Source organism: Tiliqua scincoides, chromosome 7 (assembly GCF_035046505.1).
Source record: "Tiliqua scincoides isolate rTilSci1 chromosome 7, rTilSci1.hap2, whole genome shotgun sequence".
In the NCBI taxonomy this organism is placed as follows: Eukaryota; Metazoa; Chordata; class Lepidosauria; order Squamata; family Scincidae; genus Tiliqua; species Tiliqua scincoides.
In genome coordinates, this window is record NC_089827.1 from 50,243,492 (window position 1) to 50,262,267 (window position 18,776).

General features: G+C 45.6%; 1 protein-coding gene across 2 annotated transcripts in view; it reads left to right on the plus strand.

Annotated features, from left to right (window-relative positions):
- The window catches only part of HCFC2 (host cell factor C2), a 28,932-nt gene extending 21,498 nt beyond the window's left edge, over positions 1-7,434 (plus strand). Inside the window, exons 15-16 of one of the 2 annotated variants that reach the window (XM_066634266.1) lie at positions 931-1,216; positions 2,669-7,434. In XM_066634266.1, coding sequence (XP_066490363.1) covers positions 931-1,216; positions 2,669-2,694 — 312 coding nt within the window. In that variant the 3' untranslated portion in view covers positions 2,695-7,434. Of the gene's footprint in view, positions 1-930; positions 1,479-2,668 lie in introns of those variants that run through there. The other variant, XM_066634265.1, reaches the window with a different exon arrangement.
- Positions 7,435-18,776: the final 11,342 nt, after the last annotated feature.

Sequence of the window (18,776 nt, forward strand, 5' to 3'; positions counted from 1 at the left end):
AACTAATTGTCTGGAGAGGAAGGAGGAGGAGAAGTGACTGGAGAGGAGGAAAGCAGCCAGTGGTGAGCCCTGGAGGAGGGAAACCAACAAACCTGTGTGAGGAAGGCCTGGATGACTGGGGCCAGAAGGAATTTGAGCAAGGGGAAGGTAGAGATTTAGGGAAGTCATGGGTTATCACTCCGGGGGAGGGGGGTTGAGGGAAAGACCTTTGTGGCACCCACAACCTAATCCAGGTCTCGGCTAGCATAGTCCAACCCTCGATCTAGAAGGGACCATCTAGCAGCTGGTGGCAGGGGCACATTGCCACTCATGCAGCCCTTCCATGGGCTGTTCCCCCCCCCCCAGGAGGGCATCTACCTGGTTGGAGAGACTTTGTTCACTAATGGCAAGGGTGAAGTAACCCAGCAAGAAACCTGCCTTTTTCAATGCTGTATTAAATGGAATAAATCCTGGTGAATTGGACTTGGGCCATTTTTTGGGTGCACCCTGATCCTTATGGCTTTCCATAACCTGCTCTATGTGATGCTGCCCCCCCCCCCAGTGAGGAGGACAGGGTGATGAAACCTACCATACAGGTTTATTATAGGAGTTACTGAGATGATGTATATGAAGAACTTTGACTGTTTGCACTTTATATTTTCTTCAGGGATGGTTGTGGTGTTCATTTTGTCAGGGTCAGAGCAGTCTTGAATGATGGGATGTAGTAATGGAGTACCTTTTTGCTTGTACTGTGTAGTTCTTTGCTCTTACTATTGAAGTGTTGTAACCAGTTGTCACAGATCTGAATGATGGGATAAATCCTGCTGCCCAAAGAGTTTGGCACCCAATCATTCTCTCTTGACAGACAGTACAAACATCCCTCTCTCCTCTTTTTATTAGGTAATGAAAAAACAATGGGTATGTGATGTGGATTTTATTTCCTCTCCTCAGAGTGCAGACTGTGTTCACCTTTCATGGGAGCCTCCTGTTTCACCTTCAGGAAATATCTTGGAATATTCGGCCTACTTGGCTATAAGAACCACCCAACTTCATGAAAATCCCAGCCAGCTTATGTTTATGAAAATTTACTGTGGTCTTAAGACCTCCTGTACTGTGACTGCTGCCCAGCTTGCAAATGCCCATGTTGACCACACATCCAAACCTGCCATTGTGTTCAGGATCTCAGCCAAGAACGAGAGAGGCTATGGACCCGCCACCCAAGTTCGATGGCTGCAAGGTAAAAAGGGTGAGGGAGCAAAGTGTAACGGAGCTGGAGAAGGACTTGTTTTACCTGAGGACCCAAATATTGCTCTGTAAAGTGTAGAGATAAAGTATGTGGCAACCTTGTCTTTCCTTGACAGTGGTGGGGCTAAAACTGGGGACATGTAGATTTGTGTACTGCTGCCTCATCTGGTGAACCCCCAGGTCAGAGCCTTCTGCCCTCCCAGGCTCACTGTTAATTCCTTCAACCAGAAAGCACTATCGGGGCTGCCTGGTCAACAGTGGTCTGCTTTGGCTCCTGGCTTTTACTCTGGCTATGCACAGTTAGCTCTGACGTCCATACATGACGTCTTTAAAAAAAGCCATTGACTTTTGGCATATGTTTTAACTTTGAATAGACTGGCCCAAACCAAATGTGCGCTTATTCCATGGGAAAGGACATTCATGAGTCATATCTGTGAGTTTTGACTCATATGGGATTCTTAACCACATGTTCACTGTGATCCAGGGCTTTCTTCGTGGCACAAGCAGCCCCAGTCCCTCTTCTCGAGCAGCCTCAACAGACTTCCTGGATCTGCAGAAATACCAGTGGCATTTTTTCAGCCCTTGCCTGACAAAAGGGATGGGAATTTCCCCCTCTGGCTTTGCCCTTCTCAAAGCAAGATACTTCCTGATTTGGGCATGCACTGCGCTGCAATTCCCCACCTTGACTTTCATGTGGGAGTTTTCTCCCCCATGCTTTAGCCCAACATAAATGCACTTGTGGTCTTCAACCAAGGAAGTGGGGTTCCCCCAAAGGGAAGCCCCTTTTGAAAAAATGGGCTACCCTATCTGCTTCTAAGCAGGAGATTTCCCCCAGAATCAATAGTTCATTTTGGAGAGTCTGAGTGGGAGGTTTCTCAGGGCAACCTTCCTGCTCAGAACCAGGAAAGGGGAGCTCATGGATATCCCATTCAAGGCCAGTCAGTCACCCCAATGTAATTCATTTGCACCCATTGCAAGCAGATCAATCTCACCTCTGCCTCATCCCCTCCCCACACTATAATATTGTACAATATTGTACAATATTGTACAATATAATATAATACAACAAGAGTGAGGATAGGGGACCTCAGTGGGGAATGTGGCCCAAAGAAAGTGTCGTGAAAACAGTACATTCTACACACACCTAGCAGTTACCATAAGAGTGAGATCTTCAGCAAAAAGGTCAGAGTGTCCTCCAGCGTGATTTGAATTGTGCGTCCCTGACATAAACAGATAAAGGGTAGCATGTTGGCATTCTTGACCTTGGAACAGGTACACCACAGCCGGATGATGAATCTGTCCATTTTTGTTGTAAGTACATTCTGAACAGTGATTGCACATCACAAGCCCATTAAGCCAGATCCAGGTGCTCTGATTTTTAATGTTTTGTCTGCATTTGGTTGTCCTGGGTGCTGGAAATTTAACGTCTTCTCTTTCTTTGCAGAAATGAAAGCATCAAGTTCCAAATAGTAGGAGCACATTTACACTGCAAGTTGTGAAGTAGCAGTTAGAACTTCCAAATATTTTATTTTTTCATTGTCTTAACTTCAGCATCAACGTTGCATCAGCATTTTGCATCAGCAAAATGGACTCTATAGTGACTGCATTTTTCTTACCACTTTATCCAGTCTTCTCTCTTCTAGAGTCCCTGGTTGATACCCAGAGGGTTTTGCATGCATCTGAAAGGCCACTTCCTGTCAGTAGCTCCCAACATAGATGTATCTTCCCTGCCACTGCAGTTTCTATTTTCCTGAATTTCAAAAATAGGATTGAGATGTGGCATTGAGCATTCTCTAGAAGAAAACTCACTGGGTGGGTAACATCTGTAAGTTCTGAGAAATGATTGGGAGGTTCTCTTTGGGGAGCTACTGAAAAAAAGACTTTCTGGGAAAAACACGGGTGGTTTGCATGCCCTTTGTGAATCATGGCCCATAGAATGAGTTGTTTGAAGACTGCAGTAAATGTAAGGCTATGGAGATGCTGATGGTAAATATTTTCTTTTCAAACATCTTATCACAATAATTGCCTTTTTATATTTAATGCTGATAATTCAATCATAATTTATAATTCTGGTTTTAGTGACCAGGGTTTGCTTCCAGTATATAGTTGGGGTTTTTTGGTTTTGTTTTTTTGGGTGCATGCTCCACTTCACTTCTGTTTAAAAAAAACTGTAAAACATGGGACGGATTTTTATAGTAGATGAAAGATGTATGCATAAGTCTGACTGGGTAGGTTGAAACTGCCCTTAGCTCTTGGAGAATGCTTACCGGCAAGTCTATCACATGTTTAATTCTCCCCCATGTTTTTCAGGTTTACTAGTGGGGGTGACTTCCAGGGAGCACTGCTCTACATGAAAACTCTCACTGAAGAGCTAAGTGTTGGTCACTGCACTGAGGTAGCAGAAGCTGTGATCTGCTGCCCAAGTTATTCTTGCATCCAAACAGGAAGCAGAAAACATTGTTTACTTCCAGTGGTGGCCAGTTAAAGGATGAGCACCTTCTTCCACAAGGAGGGACTGCTTTCAGTCGCCAGGTCAAGATCGGCCACTTCAGATACCAGGGTCAAGTGTCCACTTTACTGCCTTGTTAGGCTCTGCTGTCTCATCACATAAAGTGTGATGGTGGCAGGAGATGGGCATATCCTGAGTCAGACCATCAGCTCCTCTAACTTGATATTATTTACGCTGACTGGCAGCATCTCTCCAGGGTTTCAGGCAGGGCTCTTCCCTCGTCGTACCTTGGGATTGAACCTGGGACCTTCTGCATGCAAACCAGGTACTCTACCACTGACCTCCAGTCCTTGTTGGTGGGAGGTTTATAATAGACTCGGCTCATTACCCTTGCAGTGATGATGTCAGAGAGCATGTCTTCCATCAAACTCTGACCAAGTGGCAAAACACAGTGACAGCACACAAGCAGGTGTAGACCTGCAAGCTGCACCAAATGCCATCTGACAGACACAGATTTATCACTGAGCAGAAGTTGCTCAGTCCTGTCTTGCTGTATTTTTTTCATGGTTTTTTGCTTATATTCCATGTTCATCATGTTCTTTTAGCGCAAGGCAAATATTTTAGTTTACAGTAACTTAAATGTATAGTATATTTTAATATATTCCTTTTTGTAAAGATTTTTCTAGTGTTTATAAACACAGATTCTAACCTTTGAAAGTATCCCCCAATGATATGCAAATGGCAACAACTCGTCACTTGTTATGAAAAGCAAACTCGGTGTAAATGCACTACTCTTCGTTTCTCATGGGCAGAGAAATGCTAAATCTGTAGATATTTTGAATGTTTACAAGAGTCTTTTCCACAATGAAATCCTCCAAGACAAATGCTTTGGAATGCTTAGGAAAAAAAGGAAGAAAAAGAACCTATATGCTTTTGTTCTGGCATATTCATGCGATTTTGCACTAATAAGAATTTTCACTCTGTAACATTTGTGTTGCTTCCTGACAATTTCTATAATCTGAAATGTAAAGCAACTTTGCACATATCTGCATGCTTCTATGTTTTTTGTTTTTCCATTGGTTTTCTCAGTGTCTTGCTTCGCTTTAGTTTCATATTGTAATCATGGCATTTTTAATACTCTTCTTACCTAATCATCTTATCACGTATGTGCCAGCCGCTTCAGGCGCCTTCACATTTTTCCCACATGGGGATGGAGGAGAACAGTATCAACGTGACAAAGGAGTGCACATAGCTTTTCCTTACCCCCATGTAGCAAAAATGTTGTGTGTGAAGCTGCCCTTAATGGGAATGTTAATCTGTTCCTAAACACGCAAGTGTATTAAACAGAGGCATTGGAATGCCTTTTTAAATAAATAAATAGATGTTTACCAAATTGTAAAGTGGCTGAATTCTGCCGGTACATGGTGAATTTAGCACAAAGGCACAATCCAGCAGGAACACCTTTTGTCAACAGCTGTGATCTTTACATTCATTTGAATGGGCCTTCAGCGGTTCCTGTGGATTGTATTTGTGGCATCTAAATAGGATTTTTATTTTTTTGGAAACATGGTGAGATGCATATGTGCAATAAAATGAATATTTTTGCACTTCATTTTTCCATCAATGCCTAATAAGTGAAGATGGGAATTACTTGATCTTGATGATCAGTTTTTTAAAGTGAATTATGGTAAATGTGAGTGTTTTACAATCATTCCTTGTTTGCCCTCACCGAGCTTTTGGAGGGAGGCAACATTTTACTGACGGGAAAACCTGAGACAGTGACTTGCCCAGGATCACCCAGTAGCAAGTTCATGATTTAGGCAGGACTTGAACCCCGCTTACCCAGCTGTATCTCCAAGCACTGACTAATATGCTGGGAAAGAGAGAGATTTGGTCAAATGATTGCCAAGAAGAGATTCAAAAGGTTGGAGCATTGTGGGCAGTTCTTAGAATACCAATTTTACAGTGAAAATGCTAATGCAGCCTTTCATACTGCAGCACAATCTATAATGCCATGGAAAAATGACGGAAACCCTTTTCTAAAAGCCTTGTTAAACTGATAACAATTTAAGTAGCACTTTTCTCTTGGTTATTTCCTAAGACTAAAAAAAATGGCATCAATAAACTTTGTACAGTATATGGCAATGAGAGATGGCAACAAATTCAGCTGAGGTTTGGAGACTTTTGCATATCAAGTTGAAAATGTCAAGCCATCTTTTTAAGCTGCATACCCAGTTCCATGGGTTATACATTCATTTCATCAAGGAAATGTCATTTCACATGTTAACTTTTTCTGAGAACTATTTATGAAAAGGGTGTTGGTCATCCTACCTGAATAGTTGTGTATACAGAGAAGGTAGGACATGCTTCCATTTACACATGAGAGAGACCCTTTCCTTATTCATATATGAAATACCCACATCAGGAAAAGTATGTGAAGCAGCCATAAGATTCTGATTCTTCTTTGCAATTAAAATCACAGAAGCTTCGCTGAACACAGAATACCTTTTGGTTGTTCTTGCAAATACTGTGAAACACACTTCAGAAAATCTTTATGGCCGTGGCTTTCAAAATGGGAGGAATGCCCAAGGAAGTGCACGTGGTTTCCAGGAACATGTCAGCTCTTCCTTGAATTGTCATAGACAAGCAATGTGCTTCCTCTTCCTTGGTCACCACACACTACTTCCAACCCTGGGTTGTATCCAGATCTGCCAGTGGCTATGGGGTTGAAAGCAAGTACTTTTACATATTAAGAGGACCCTCAGCCAGGTTTCTTATTTTTAAACTTCATGTGTTAGGGAGGCATGCCGTGACAGAATGTGAGAACTCTTGTTCTATGGCTACTTAGCTACTAATAACTTTTGATTGTAGATACATTACTTAACAATATAATCTGTTGGGTATATCCGAGTATTTTTGCACTTTGAGTTCATGTATTTCTGCACTTGTTTTCAAGGGTATGTCATGACTACCAAAGGTAAATTTGTGGCAGTGTTAATCAGATATGATTTTTAGTGTAAGTGTGTTTATGCCAATAGGCTAAATATAATTTGTCACACATCCACAGTCTTCCCCACACCCATACTTATCCAGTTAGTAACATGCCTACAAGTTGTTTCTGTGGTTCCCCTTGATGTAAAATGACATTGTATGACTATATTTTATGCCTTTCTTCTCTAAATAGCACTTATGACATGTATAAATCCCCATTTAAATTTTATATTCGAAGCCTATTCTCTTTTAACATAAATATCTAATTGGTATGCTTGGATACCTGACCCTCCAAGTTCACTGAAAATATAAATTAAATCAGGCTATTTGAGAAATTAGTGAAAACTCTCTTTTGTTTGCCTCTGTAAAAATATACATGTAACATCTTGTATAAATCTGAATCCATCCTGTAGACACTTCAAGAAATAATACTTGGTATGAAAGTTTTAAGTAGAAAAGTCCATTCTATTTGACATACTCCACCAATTTAACTTGAGATGTTTTGTGACAATGGGTATCTAGCGATGTGAACAAGAAACATATGTATGATTTATAGCAATATTTGACCAGTTGTAAAAGTAGAGCACATCAGCAAGCTACAGACTTTTAATGAAAGGAGTTGATACCAGAGTTAACTGGAATGTTGAGATAGTTTAAAGCCAGCTCGTTACTGTGTTATGGCCTATGACTGAAATTGTCTCTACAAAGAAATCAAGTATTTTGTACAACAAAATAAAAGTAGCATTGTTCTTTCTTTGTAATAAAGTGATTTGTCCTACTAATTATGTATTTGCCTCTGAATTATAAATGTAGATATTGAACAGATGGATGTTTCATGGTGAAGACTACAGTTAAAGGCAAGGTGTGTGTGAGTTTAGTGAGATTCTTTAGTGGTGCAGTTTAATAGCATGTAGCATTCAGCCCGTTAAGTGTAGTATTCCTTTCAATTGCTTGGCCTTTAGGGCTGTGCAGATAGGCTTGCAAGTTTGAAATGTGGGTGGTAAGGTCTCAAAGCAAGAAGGGAATCATGAGTAATGCGAAGATGGTCTGGTGATGAACCTCAACTATGGGTGTGACACTTTTACTATCTCTGATTACACTGACTTTGGGGTTTTGTTGGTTTTGATTGTGTTGTGTTTATCATGTGCTGCTAACTGCCTCAGGACTTACTGGTGAAAGGAAGGGTAGAAACAAACAAAAATGCTGTTAATAGCCTTTCTCCATGACTTAGGGTGCAATCCTAACCCACTTTCCAGCACCAGTATAAGAGCAATGCAGCTCCAAGATAATGGAACAAACATGCCCTTACTTTGAGGAGGCTTCTGTGAGGATGCAGCACATGTCCAATTGGCACCGCTATGTCAGTGCTGGAAAGTTGGTTAGGATTTAGGCATAAGGCAGTTAAATCAAGACACGCGTGTGGCCTCTGGGAACCCTAAGTGCCTCTGGGACCCCAAGTGCCAGGTAAACTGAGAGTTTAGCATCTGGGCGAGGAGAAGGCAAGTGACTTTTGGAGAAGGAGAGGAGGAAGACGACGAGAGGGTAAGTGTACTCTTTCTAACTCTTTGTCTTTCTAACTCCCTGTCTTCTAACCTTAACTTTAACTTTAAATCAACCTTAAAGCAAAATTGAAAGTTAGCACCTAAGGGAGGTACGTAGGTCTACTCTGAGCAGGAGCAGAGTCCAACTCGTGAGTAAGAGCCCAAGGGTCAGGCACTTAAATCAAAGTTGAAAGTTAGCTGCACCTAAAGTAGCACCTAATCGAAGGAAGGGAGGAGGATAAAGTTGAAAGCAGGTTTTTCTACTTTGTTTTAAATTAACCCTATACTTAACCCAAATTAAACTTAATCTAAGTTAGAACATAGCCTAAACAGTTCAGTAAATTGGGACACAGGATATAGACAGCAATAAATAATTAAAAACTCAAATAAAAACTAGCTTGAGGTTACAAAACAGTCCAGCCTAAGAGAACAGAACTAGGAGGGAAAGAACCTAGTAAGGGGCAATGCCCATTCAGGAGCCTGCAGAGTAGGTTACGCCCATCAGCAGACTTTTGTCTTCCTGAGCTTTTGTAAACTCACCTGGGAAGACCAGCCCCCCTTTCAATCAGGAAGGAAGGAGGGAGGAGGAGCCAGCCAGGAGCATAAAGCTAGGCCTGCCATCGCATGAGGCTCTCTCCAGATGCGTGTGGCCTCTGGGACCCCAAGTGCCAGGTAAACAGAGTTTAGCATCTGGGCGAGTTCAGCAGCAGGGCAAGGAGGCCAGGGCCCCATACACTGCCCTTCCTCTTCCCTAGAGAAGAGGGTTGCTAACCAGTGTAGGGTTTATAAAAGGACCCCTAAATAAAACAACAACAACAAAAAAGCTATGCAGTCAGGCAGCCAGCAGCAGGGAGGGGGCTATCCAGTGTTCTGCATTGAGTGCCACATGTATGATTATATACCTCTGGGACATAAGTCATGGGTGTGTCCTCGGTGCAAGCTGCTCCAGGGTCTCAGGGAACGTGCCCGCTCCCTTGAAGCCTTGGTGGCCAACCTGGAGAAGCGCAGGCAGGCAGAGGAGGACTGTGGGGAGACTTCCGGGGACGATCAGGCTTCGTCCCAAACTCAGGCGTGCAGCTCCTCGGCTGCCTGGGTGGGAAGTCTCGGGACTGGAGGATGTCATCCTGGAGAGGAGGGAAACAATCCCCTTGGGGGGACCCCTTCTCCAGGGGATGGGCCCATATCCGAACGCACTCGGGATACTCCTCGGCGGGAGGGGGGTCGGGGGCTTCTTGTAGTGGGGGATTCGATTATTAGAAACATAGAGAGGGGAGTTTGCGACGGATGTGAGGACCGCATGGTGACTTGCCTGCCTGGTGCGAAGGTTGCGGACATCACTTCTCGTCTAGACAGGCTAGTAGACAGTGCTGGGGGAGAGGTAGCGGCTGTGGTGCATGTCAGCACCAACGACGTGGGCAAGTGTAGCGGGGAGGTCCTGGAGGCCAAATTTAGGCTTTTAGGCAGGAAGCTGAAAGCCAGGACCGCAAAGGTAGCGTTCTCTGAAGTGCTACCTGTTCCACACACAGGGCCAGCTAGGCACGTGGAGATCAGGGGTCTCAATGCGTGGATGAGACGGTGGTGTAGGGAGGAGGGGTTTAGATTCGTTAGGCACTGGGGAACGTTTTGGGACAAGCGGGGCCTGTACAAGAGGGACGGGCTCCACTTGAACCAGAATGGAACCAGACTGCTGGCGCATAACATTAAAAAGGTGGCAGAGCAGCTTTTAAACTGATCCCTGGGGGAAGGCCGACAGGAGCCGAGTGGCATCCGGTTCGGGACTCCTCATCCCTATGGGATGAGGATGGGGAGGTTAGAGAACAACAAGACAAAGGCAGGGTAGGAGAAGAAATTGGCAAAGGTAGCGTGATGGGATGTGATAGACGGTTTGGCACAATGAGAGGATGCGGGGACAAAGGAGCGAATAAGCAGCACATCCTAGGGCATTCCGTGTACAAATGCTTTTATGCGAATGCCCAAAGTCTACGAGCAAAGGTGGGAGAACTGGAATGTCTGGTGACAAGGGAAAACATTGACATAGTGGGCATAACGGAAACCTGGTGGAATGCGGAGAATCAGTGGGATACCGCAATCCCGGGGTATAAACTCTACAGGAGGGACAGGCAGGGGCGTGTTGGAGGTGGGGTGGCCCTTTATGTTAAGGAAGGGATAGAATCCAGCAAAGTAGAGATTGAAGGTGGGTCCGACTCCACCGTAGAATCTCTGTGGGTTAAATTACCAGGCTTGTGCAGCGATGTAATACTGGGGGCGTGCTATCGTCCTCCAGACCAGAAATCGGATGGGGACCTTGAAATGAGGAAACAGATCAGGGAGGTGACAAGGAGGGACAGGGTTGTAATCATGGGGGACTTCAATTATCCTCATATTGACTGGGTCAATTTGTGTTCTGGTCATGATAAGGAAACCGGATTTCTTGACATGCTAAATGACTGTGGCTTAGAGCAGCTAGTCACGGAGCCCACCAGAGGACAGGTGACTCTGGATTTAATATTGTGCGGTATGCAGGACCTGGTTAGAGATGTAAACGTTACTGAGCTATTGGGGAACAGTGATCATGCTGCGATCCGTTTTGACATGCACGTTGGGGGAAGAATACCAGGCAAATCTCTAACAAAAACCCTTGACTTCCGACGGGCGGACTTCCCCCAAATGAGGAGGCTGGTTAGAAGGAGGTTGAAAGGGAGGGTAAAAAGAGTCCAATCTCTCCAGAGTGCATGGAGGCTGCTTAAAACAACAGTAATAGAGGCCCAGCAGAGGTGTATACCGCAAAGAAAGAAGGGTTCCACTAAATCCAGGAGGGTGCCCGCATGGCTAACCAGCCAAGTTAGAGAGGCTGTGAAGGGCAAGGAAGCTTCCTTCCGTAAATGGAAGTCTTGCCCTAATGAGGAGAATAAAAATGAACATAAACTGTGGCAAAAGAAATGTAAGAAGGTGATACGGGAGGCCAAGCGAGACTATGAGGAACGCATGGCCAGCAACATTAAGGGGAATAATAAAAGCTTCTTCAAATATGTTAGAAGCAGGAAACCCGCCAGAGAAGCGGTTGGCCCTCTGGATGGTGAGGGAGGGAAAGGGGAGATAAAAGGAGACTTAGAGATGGCAGAGAAATTAAATGAGTTCTTTGCATCTGTCTTCATGGCAGAAGACCTCGGGCAGATTCCGCTGCCCGAACAGCCCCTCCTGACCGAGGAGTTAAGTCAGATAGAGGTTAAAAGAGAAGATGTTTCAGACCTCATTGATAAATTAAAGATCAATAAGTCACCGGGCCCTGATGGCATCCACCCAAGGGTTATTAAGGAATTGAAGAATGAAGTTGCGGATCTCTTGACTAAGGTATGCAACTTGTCCCTCAAAACGGCCACGGTGCCAGAAGATTGGAGGATAGCAAATGTCACGCCTATTTTTAAAAAGGGAAAGAGGGGGGACCCGGGAAACTATAGGCCGGTCAGCCTAACATCCATACTGGGTAAGATGGTGGAATGCCTCATCAAAGATAGGATCTCAAAACACATAGACGAACAGGCCTTGCTGAGGGAGAGTCAGCATGGCTTCTGTAAGGGTAAGTCTTGCCTCACAAACCTTATAGAATTCTTTGAAAAGGTCAACAGGCATGTGGATGCGGGAGAACCCGTGGACATTATATATCTGGACTTTCAGAAGGCGTTTGACACGGTCCCTCACCAAAGGCTACTGAAAAAACTCCACAGTCAGGGAATTAGAGGACAGGTCCTCTCGTGGATTGAGAACTGGTTGGAGGCCAGGAAGCAGAGAGTGGGTGTCAATGGGCAATTTTCACAATGGAGAGAGGTGAAAAGCGGTGTGCCCCAAGGATCTGTCCTGGGACCGGTGCTTTTCAACCTCTTCATAAATGACCTGGAGACAGGGTTGAGCAGTGAAGTGGCTAAGTTTGCAGACGACACCAAACTTTTCCGAGTGGTGAAGACCAGAAGTGATTGTGAGGAGCTCCAGAAGGATCTCTCCAGACTGGCAGAATGGGCAGCAAAATGGCAGATGCGCTTCAATGTCAGTAAGTGTAAAGTCATGCACATTGGGGCAAAAAATCAAAACTTTAGATATAGGCTGATGGGTTCTGAGCTATCTGTGACAGATCAGGAGAGAGATCTTGGGGTGGTGGTGGACAGGTCGATGAAAGTGTCGACCCAATGTGCGGCGGCAGTGAAGAAGGCCAATTCTATGCTTGGGATCATTAGGAAGGGTATTGAGAACAAAACAGCTAGTATTATAATGCCGTTGTACAAATCTATGGTAAGGCCACACCTGGAGTGTTGTGTCCAGTTCTGGTCGCCGCATCTCAAAAAAGGATATAGTGGAAATGGAAAAGGTGCAAAAGAGAGCGACTAAGATGATTACGGGGCTGGGGCACCTTCCTTATGAGGAAAGGCTATGGCGTTTGGGCCTCTTCAGCCTAGAAAAGAGACGCCTGAGGGGGGGACATACAAAATTATGCAGGGGATGGACAGAGTGGATAGGGAGATGCTCTTTACACTCTCACATAATACCAGAACCAGGGGACATCCACTAAAATTGAGTGTTGGGCGGGTTAGGACAGACAAAAGAAAATATTTCTTTACTCAGCGTGTGGTCGGTCTGTGGAACTCCTTGCCACAGGATGTGGTGCTGGCGTCTAGCCTAGACGCCTTTAAAAGGGGATTAGACAAGTTTCTGCAGGAAAAATCCATTACGGGGTACAAGCCATGATGTGTATGCGCAACCTCCTGATTTTAGAAATGGGTTTTGTCAGAATGCCAGATGCAAGGGAGGGCACCAGGATGAGGTCTCTTGTTATCTGGTGTGCTCCCTGGGGCATTTGGTGGGCCGCTGTGAGATACAGGAAGCTGGACTAGATGGGCCTATGGCCTGATCCAGTGGGGCTGTTCTTATGTTCTTATAAGAGAAACATAGCCAGTTTCAGTGGCAATGAAACCAAGAGCAAGTTTATGAATTATCCAAGATTCTGGTGCTATCATTAGAAGAGATGTAAAATGAGTGATCCTTGAACTGTTATAATCCTAACTGGGGCAATTTACTACTTTAGCACTGTAAGGGTGGATGAGGGGCAAAATGGGTGCAGTGGCTTGTGACTTAACTAGCATCCACTTCCCTTTTTAATTCTTTTGACTGAGTAAATGGGGAAAGGTAGTTCTTGCTGCTGCCAGTCAAAGCTAGTGTCCAGACAGGAGGCAGCTGCCTTGGGAAGAACAAGTGAATGAAGATCTGGTGGTTGAAATAGTCGAAATACACATTTAGCATTATGATTTCTGGGAATTTTCCCTAGCCTACTTATGCTGTTTGTGGTTCTTTGTGCTTGTATCTACTTGTAACGAGATAAGCAGGCAAGTCTCCTTGAAACTGAGATGCTCCTGATGTTGGACCTGGGCAAATATGTGAAGAGGAGTGTGTGACCCTGCTTTTTATAATCTGAGGAGATTAACCAGAGTTCATCTGTGAATAGCCGAGGGGGAGATCACCTGCAATCTTGATTGTCCCATTTCCAGTGGGATTTGAGCTGGAGATACTCCAGCCACCACAATAGGGCAGCCATGGCTACTGTCTTTGAATGACACAGGGATCTCTCTAAGGTCATAGGTCCAAAATATGGGGAAAAAATCAAGAATATTCACCACAAGCTTTAAGAGCAATGCTGGAAATACAGACTGGAGGAAAATACATCAAAGACAACATCTAAATACATAAGCATATAGAAGTGGCTAGTCAATAGGCAGTAGAAGGCATCAGTTACATCATAGATTTGTTCAGTTTTGATTCAGCTCCTTAATCATGAGTTTTATAAATATCCAAAGCCCATTTTTAAATGTTTGATTCTTTACAACCTGATTTAGGATTCTAATCCTTGAAGTTTACAGTTTCAGCACAGCTTAGATGTGTTAACTATACAGTTTTCACATTTAAAATTGCATTGCAACAGTCATATTTCAAGCATTCCATAGGTTGGATATTGACTTTTTTATCCTTATGCTGTCCCTGTTAAGTATAGCACCAAAACTCATAATGCTCCTTAGTAAACTATCAGATTCCTTTCAGTTTAGCTTTATGTGACCCTGCCATGGAGACCACCGAGAAGGGGAATTCACAGGTAAGCTCAAATCTCCCTTTTCTCTGGTGGAATCTCCATGGCAGGATCAGTCCTTGACATCTGGGAAATACCCAACCCATGGCTCCTCAAGGCTGGGAGCTGCCTAAAGCATCTGAAACTATGCTCTACAGCATGCGCCTGGCAAAGGCTGCATCCCTGGAAGCATAGGCATCTGCCTAGTAGTGCTTAATGAACATATGGGGGGAGCTGCAGGTGTCTGCTCTACAAACCATCTCCAAAGACAAAAAACCTCTGAATGCTAGAGGTAGCAACACCCCATAGTGAATGAGAAACTATGCCCTGAGGCAGCTCCCTTCCATGAGCCCTGTAGGCCTCAACTATCCCATCCCTTACCCATCTGGAGATGGTGGATGGTGAAACTTTAAATCTGTTTGCCTTGTGCAGCAAAAAAAAAAAAAGCTTTCATATGACTGAAGGTAGACAGGGATGTGTGCTCCCTGTTCAGCACACATCCAAAATGTGCCAATCCCACTCTCTAGGTTGAAAGGTTTATAAAAAAAGACAGGATCTGGCAAACACAGAATTAACCTTGGGTAGGGTTGGTGAGGAGAACCACCCTGTTCTTCTGACACAAGTCCTAGCTACAGAAAAAACTGTCAGTGCAGACACCCGTCTAGATGTTGCTATTCCCACTAAAAAAAAGGGCAGTTTTCTGGGGGAAAATTATGTAAAGTAGCCATAGGCCTGAAAGGAAGCTGTGTTAATGCCTTGAGAACTAGAACTAAGTTCCACAAAGAGGCCCTGGTCACCAGAGGGGGGTTAGTCAAGACTACTCTGCTAGCGAATTTTCTAACATGAGGGTAGGAAGACAGGAGTCAACCCTCAGGATACCCCAATATACATGAAATTGCAAATACTTATCAAAGTGGCTGTACTCAGACCCTTCCTTATCCAGACCTGACTAAAGAAACTCAAACAGTTCACTCACTCTAATTTTCTCTGGATGGACTTGGTTTTGGAAACACCAGTTCATCAACCCCCTCTGGGAAGAATATAAACCCTCTAGATGGCCCTCCTATTAGCAAGTAGGATCTTGAGAACTAAGAGCCCAATCCTGTGGTCCGTGCCTCACCTCTGCTGCGTGGACCACAGTCGCAAATGTGATGTAAGGCACGTTTGCAGGGCTTACCGCTGGGCTCCCGCCGGAGCTGGCTCAGCTCTGGCCAGCACTGAGCCAGCACGTGGCAGGCGCCCGTGTTCTGCAGCTCGGTGGTCTCTGTGACTGCTGGCCTGCAGAACGGGAAATGGGGGCATGGTCGGGGGCCTCGGGGAGGTGTTCCAGGGAGGGGGGAGGCATGGTCAAAGGCATGGGGGCGTTCCCAGAGGCGGGGAAGAGGCGGGTCCACAGAGCTGAGCTCTGCAGGATCCAAGGCACTCGGGCAGGGCTGCTCGCCCTACATGAGTGCCTTCACTTTAGCAGCAACCAAACAGTCACCACTAAAGTGAGTAGTCCCATTGCGGGACTGCTTTCCTTACTTGGGGGAAGGGAACGAATGTCCCCTTCTCCTGAGGAGCCTCCCGCGGTAGCTGGATTTGGCGGGAGCTCTTCGTGGAGCAGCCGGGTCCTGCAGCTCCAGGCAGCTCAGGATTGGGCTGTAACTCTTAATATCTTAAGTTAGGACAGTGTATGTCGCTTGAGCTCCATACAGTTAGCTGCAGCATCGCTTTCTTAGGATGGATGCTGGGACCCTGAGAGAGGAGGTTCAGCCTCAGTGGAAGGTGAAAAGGCTGGTATACTCAGGGGACTTTGAGGTTGGAAACCCCTTCTAGCCTTATCTTTAGTAACACCCTTAGAACACCTGATAGGAAGGAAAGCATACAGAACACCTCAGGGCCAAGTGAGATGAAGGGTGTTCATCCCTTTGGCATCTCCCTTGGAAAAGAATCTCATCAGCTGGTTGCAGTGTCGGCTTACAAAACAGGCCTGAACCTCCTGTTCAGAAATGAGAACACCTAGCTGTGAATTTACCATTCAGCCTAGTCTATCTTTTGGAGGCTCAGCCAGTGTGCTTTGCTCTTATAGGGAGTAACCCATTCCCTTGCCCAAACGGTTGAGTGACAGGAAAGCCTTGAAGTGCCTCCTGATGTGCTGGAAAATACTGCCAAAGCACCCCATTTATTACTATAAGGAAACTCACATATTAATCTGTTTCCCCATCAGTATAAGAAAACCTGTGATGGGGTCCTACTAACCTACTCCGGTCGACTCAAAAGCAAACCTGGCATGAGGTATTACATTTGTTAGACTTAATGCTCTGGCCAGAGGATGCACATTTTGGAGATCTGCCCAAGGGATGATGGAACAAATGTGGACCACTGAGATCTAAACTTGGATTGACCCTTGGGATGAAAGGATAGCTTGTGACCATGAAAGGACTGATGTTATTTATATTTGGAATAGTCCCTTCGAAGAGTGGACAAAACCTCTCTCTGACTCCAGTTCTCAATGAGAACGGGATATTGTGCTCCCCAAAGGCTTTATTCCTTTCAAAGGGGAGGACAACCAATCTGGCCTGCATCAACATCCCAGGGTAGGAGCTGAGCATTTCTTCTAGCCACCAAGGCAGAGGCCATGGATCTTGCAGCAAACTGACTAGCATGAAGCAGGGTATTTGTAGAAAAGGCTACTTACAGAGCAATTTTCCTCAGCCCTTTCTTGACACTCCTGGATAGGTTGTGGTCTGAAATGGCCAACTCTTCTGCCTCCAAAAAGGTAGTTTTAGACATTAGGAGATTAGTGGCAGCTGCCTTGAAAGCATAAGAAGAGGTTCTAAGTCTCTCTCGAGAGCCACCTCTGTATGACAAGAGTCCCTTGGTTCCCCTTCGCCCTCTGACAGAATCACCACATGTGAAGACAAGGTAGCAATGGGAGCATTGACTTGGAGTTCGAAAAGTAATCTGAGGCAGAGAACAAAGCTTAACAAGCAATTTGGAAGTATGTTTCTTCTGAGATGGTGTCTTCTACTCTGCTTCCAAGATGGACTTAAATGCCTCTGGAAGGGAAACTCAGGTGACTTGGTGGGACCCTGAGGAAAAAACAGACACTTGGCCTCTGGCCTGTTTACACTGGCAGAGGCAGAAGGTGACCCAGCCTCTGAGAGACCTAGTTGCCTTAGGTAACACAGTTAAACAGGACACAGGTAAAAGCCTGTTCAGGTAACACAGAATGTGTTAGCAGCTTCTTCCCCCAAGAGTTATCCTTCCTCTCTAGAGGATATGGAGTCGGTTGTGCCCATTTCAAGAAGCCAGTTACCTTTAGTAGTTGGAGCCCTCTTATGTTGGCTGCCCCTGTAGGAGCTTTGGGGCAGCAGGGAAGATGAAGAGGATGATTGAGACTTGCACAACTTAGTGAAGTCCCCTAAGAGAAAATAGAACCCAATGAAGATTGGGCGGGGGGGGGAGAACACTGGTGCTTGAACCTATAGGACTTAAAGTCCTGTCCTCTCCCCCCTGCTGAGTCCTCATGAGCTGCCCCAATTTGTCAGCCGCAGTCAGATTCACAAGCCCTTCAACCCAGCTTTGCACTAAATTTTGTGCCTCCTGGGACACTGGCAAGGCATCCTGTGCCTGGGGAATCCTATCCTGGGAGAGAAACAGCTGCCCCAGGATGTCCCATCTCAGGCAGATCTCCAGTCAAACCAGCACTTTCCCCAATGCTCTGGGGAAAGGGAACTTGACCCTGCATACACTAAAGCAGAGACTTCAGGCATGTTGTCGCTTCCCTGGAAGCCACAAGGGAACCATGACTCACAAAATGGAGTCCTTAAGGCACTCCTCAGCAAATGCTGTGGAGAAAAGGCAAAGCTTGGGGCATTGGACAGGCCGGGCACCAGATTTCTTTTAAGTCTGCCTGACCCTCAGCGTGCCAAAGCACAGAGCTTGGTCAACAGGAGTCTGCCAGCTCCTGAACCCTCCGCCTCGCTGCTTGAGACAAGAAGGGATAACAGTCCCAGCAGGATTGGGTGCCTCAGTCAGGGACGACTCAGTTGGCAGCCTCATGATTTCTTAGGAGTGTGGCCTCCACGCCTGATGGAATAGGCTGAAATCCCCCAGCCGAGATGCTGAGGAGAGGGATGTGACAGGCATGAGCTAAACAATCCTCTAACTGCAGTAGCAGCTACTGAGGGAAGAATTCTGAGGTAAAATCTCCCCCCAACATTGAGGGAATTAGTACTTTGGGGGGGGGGGAGAAAGCTCAACGGCCAGCTCAGGCTTAGAAGGGATCGAAAAGCACAGTGGGCCAGCGATCTCTGGAGGGTTGCCACGGCTGTGGCCGAGCTGGAGGAAACATTGACCTGAATCATGACCATTAAGTCCTCCCAGTTGTAGAGGCAGAGAGGCTGGACTCGGGGTCTCAGATCCCTCTCTAGAGGGGCTTGCCCTTTTCCACTATCACCCCCTTACTGAATCAGAAAAT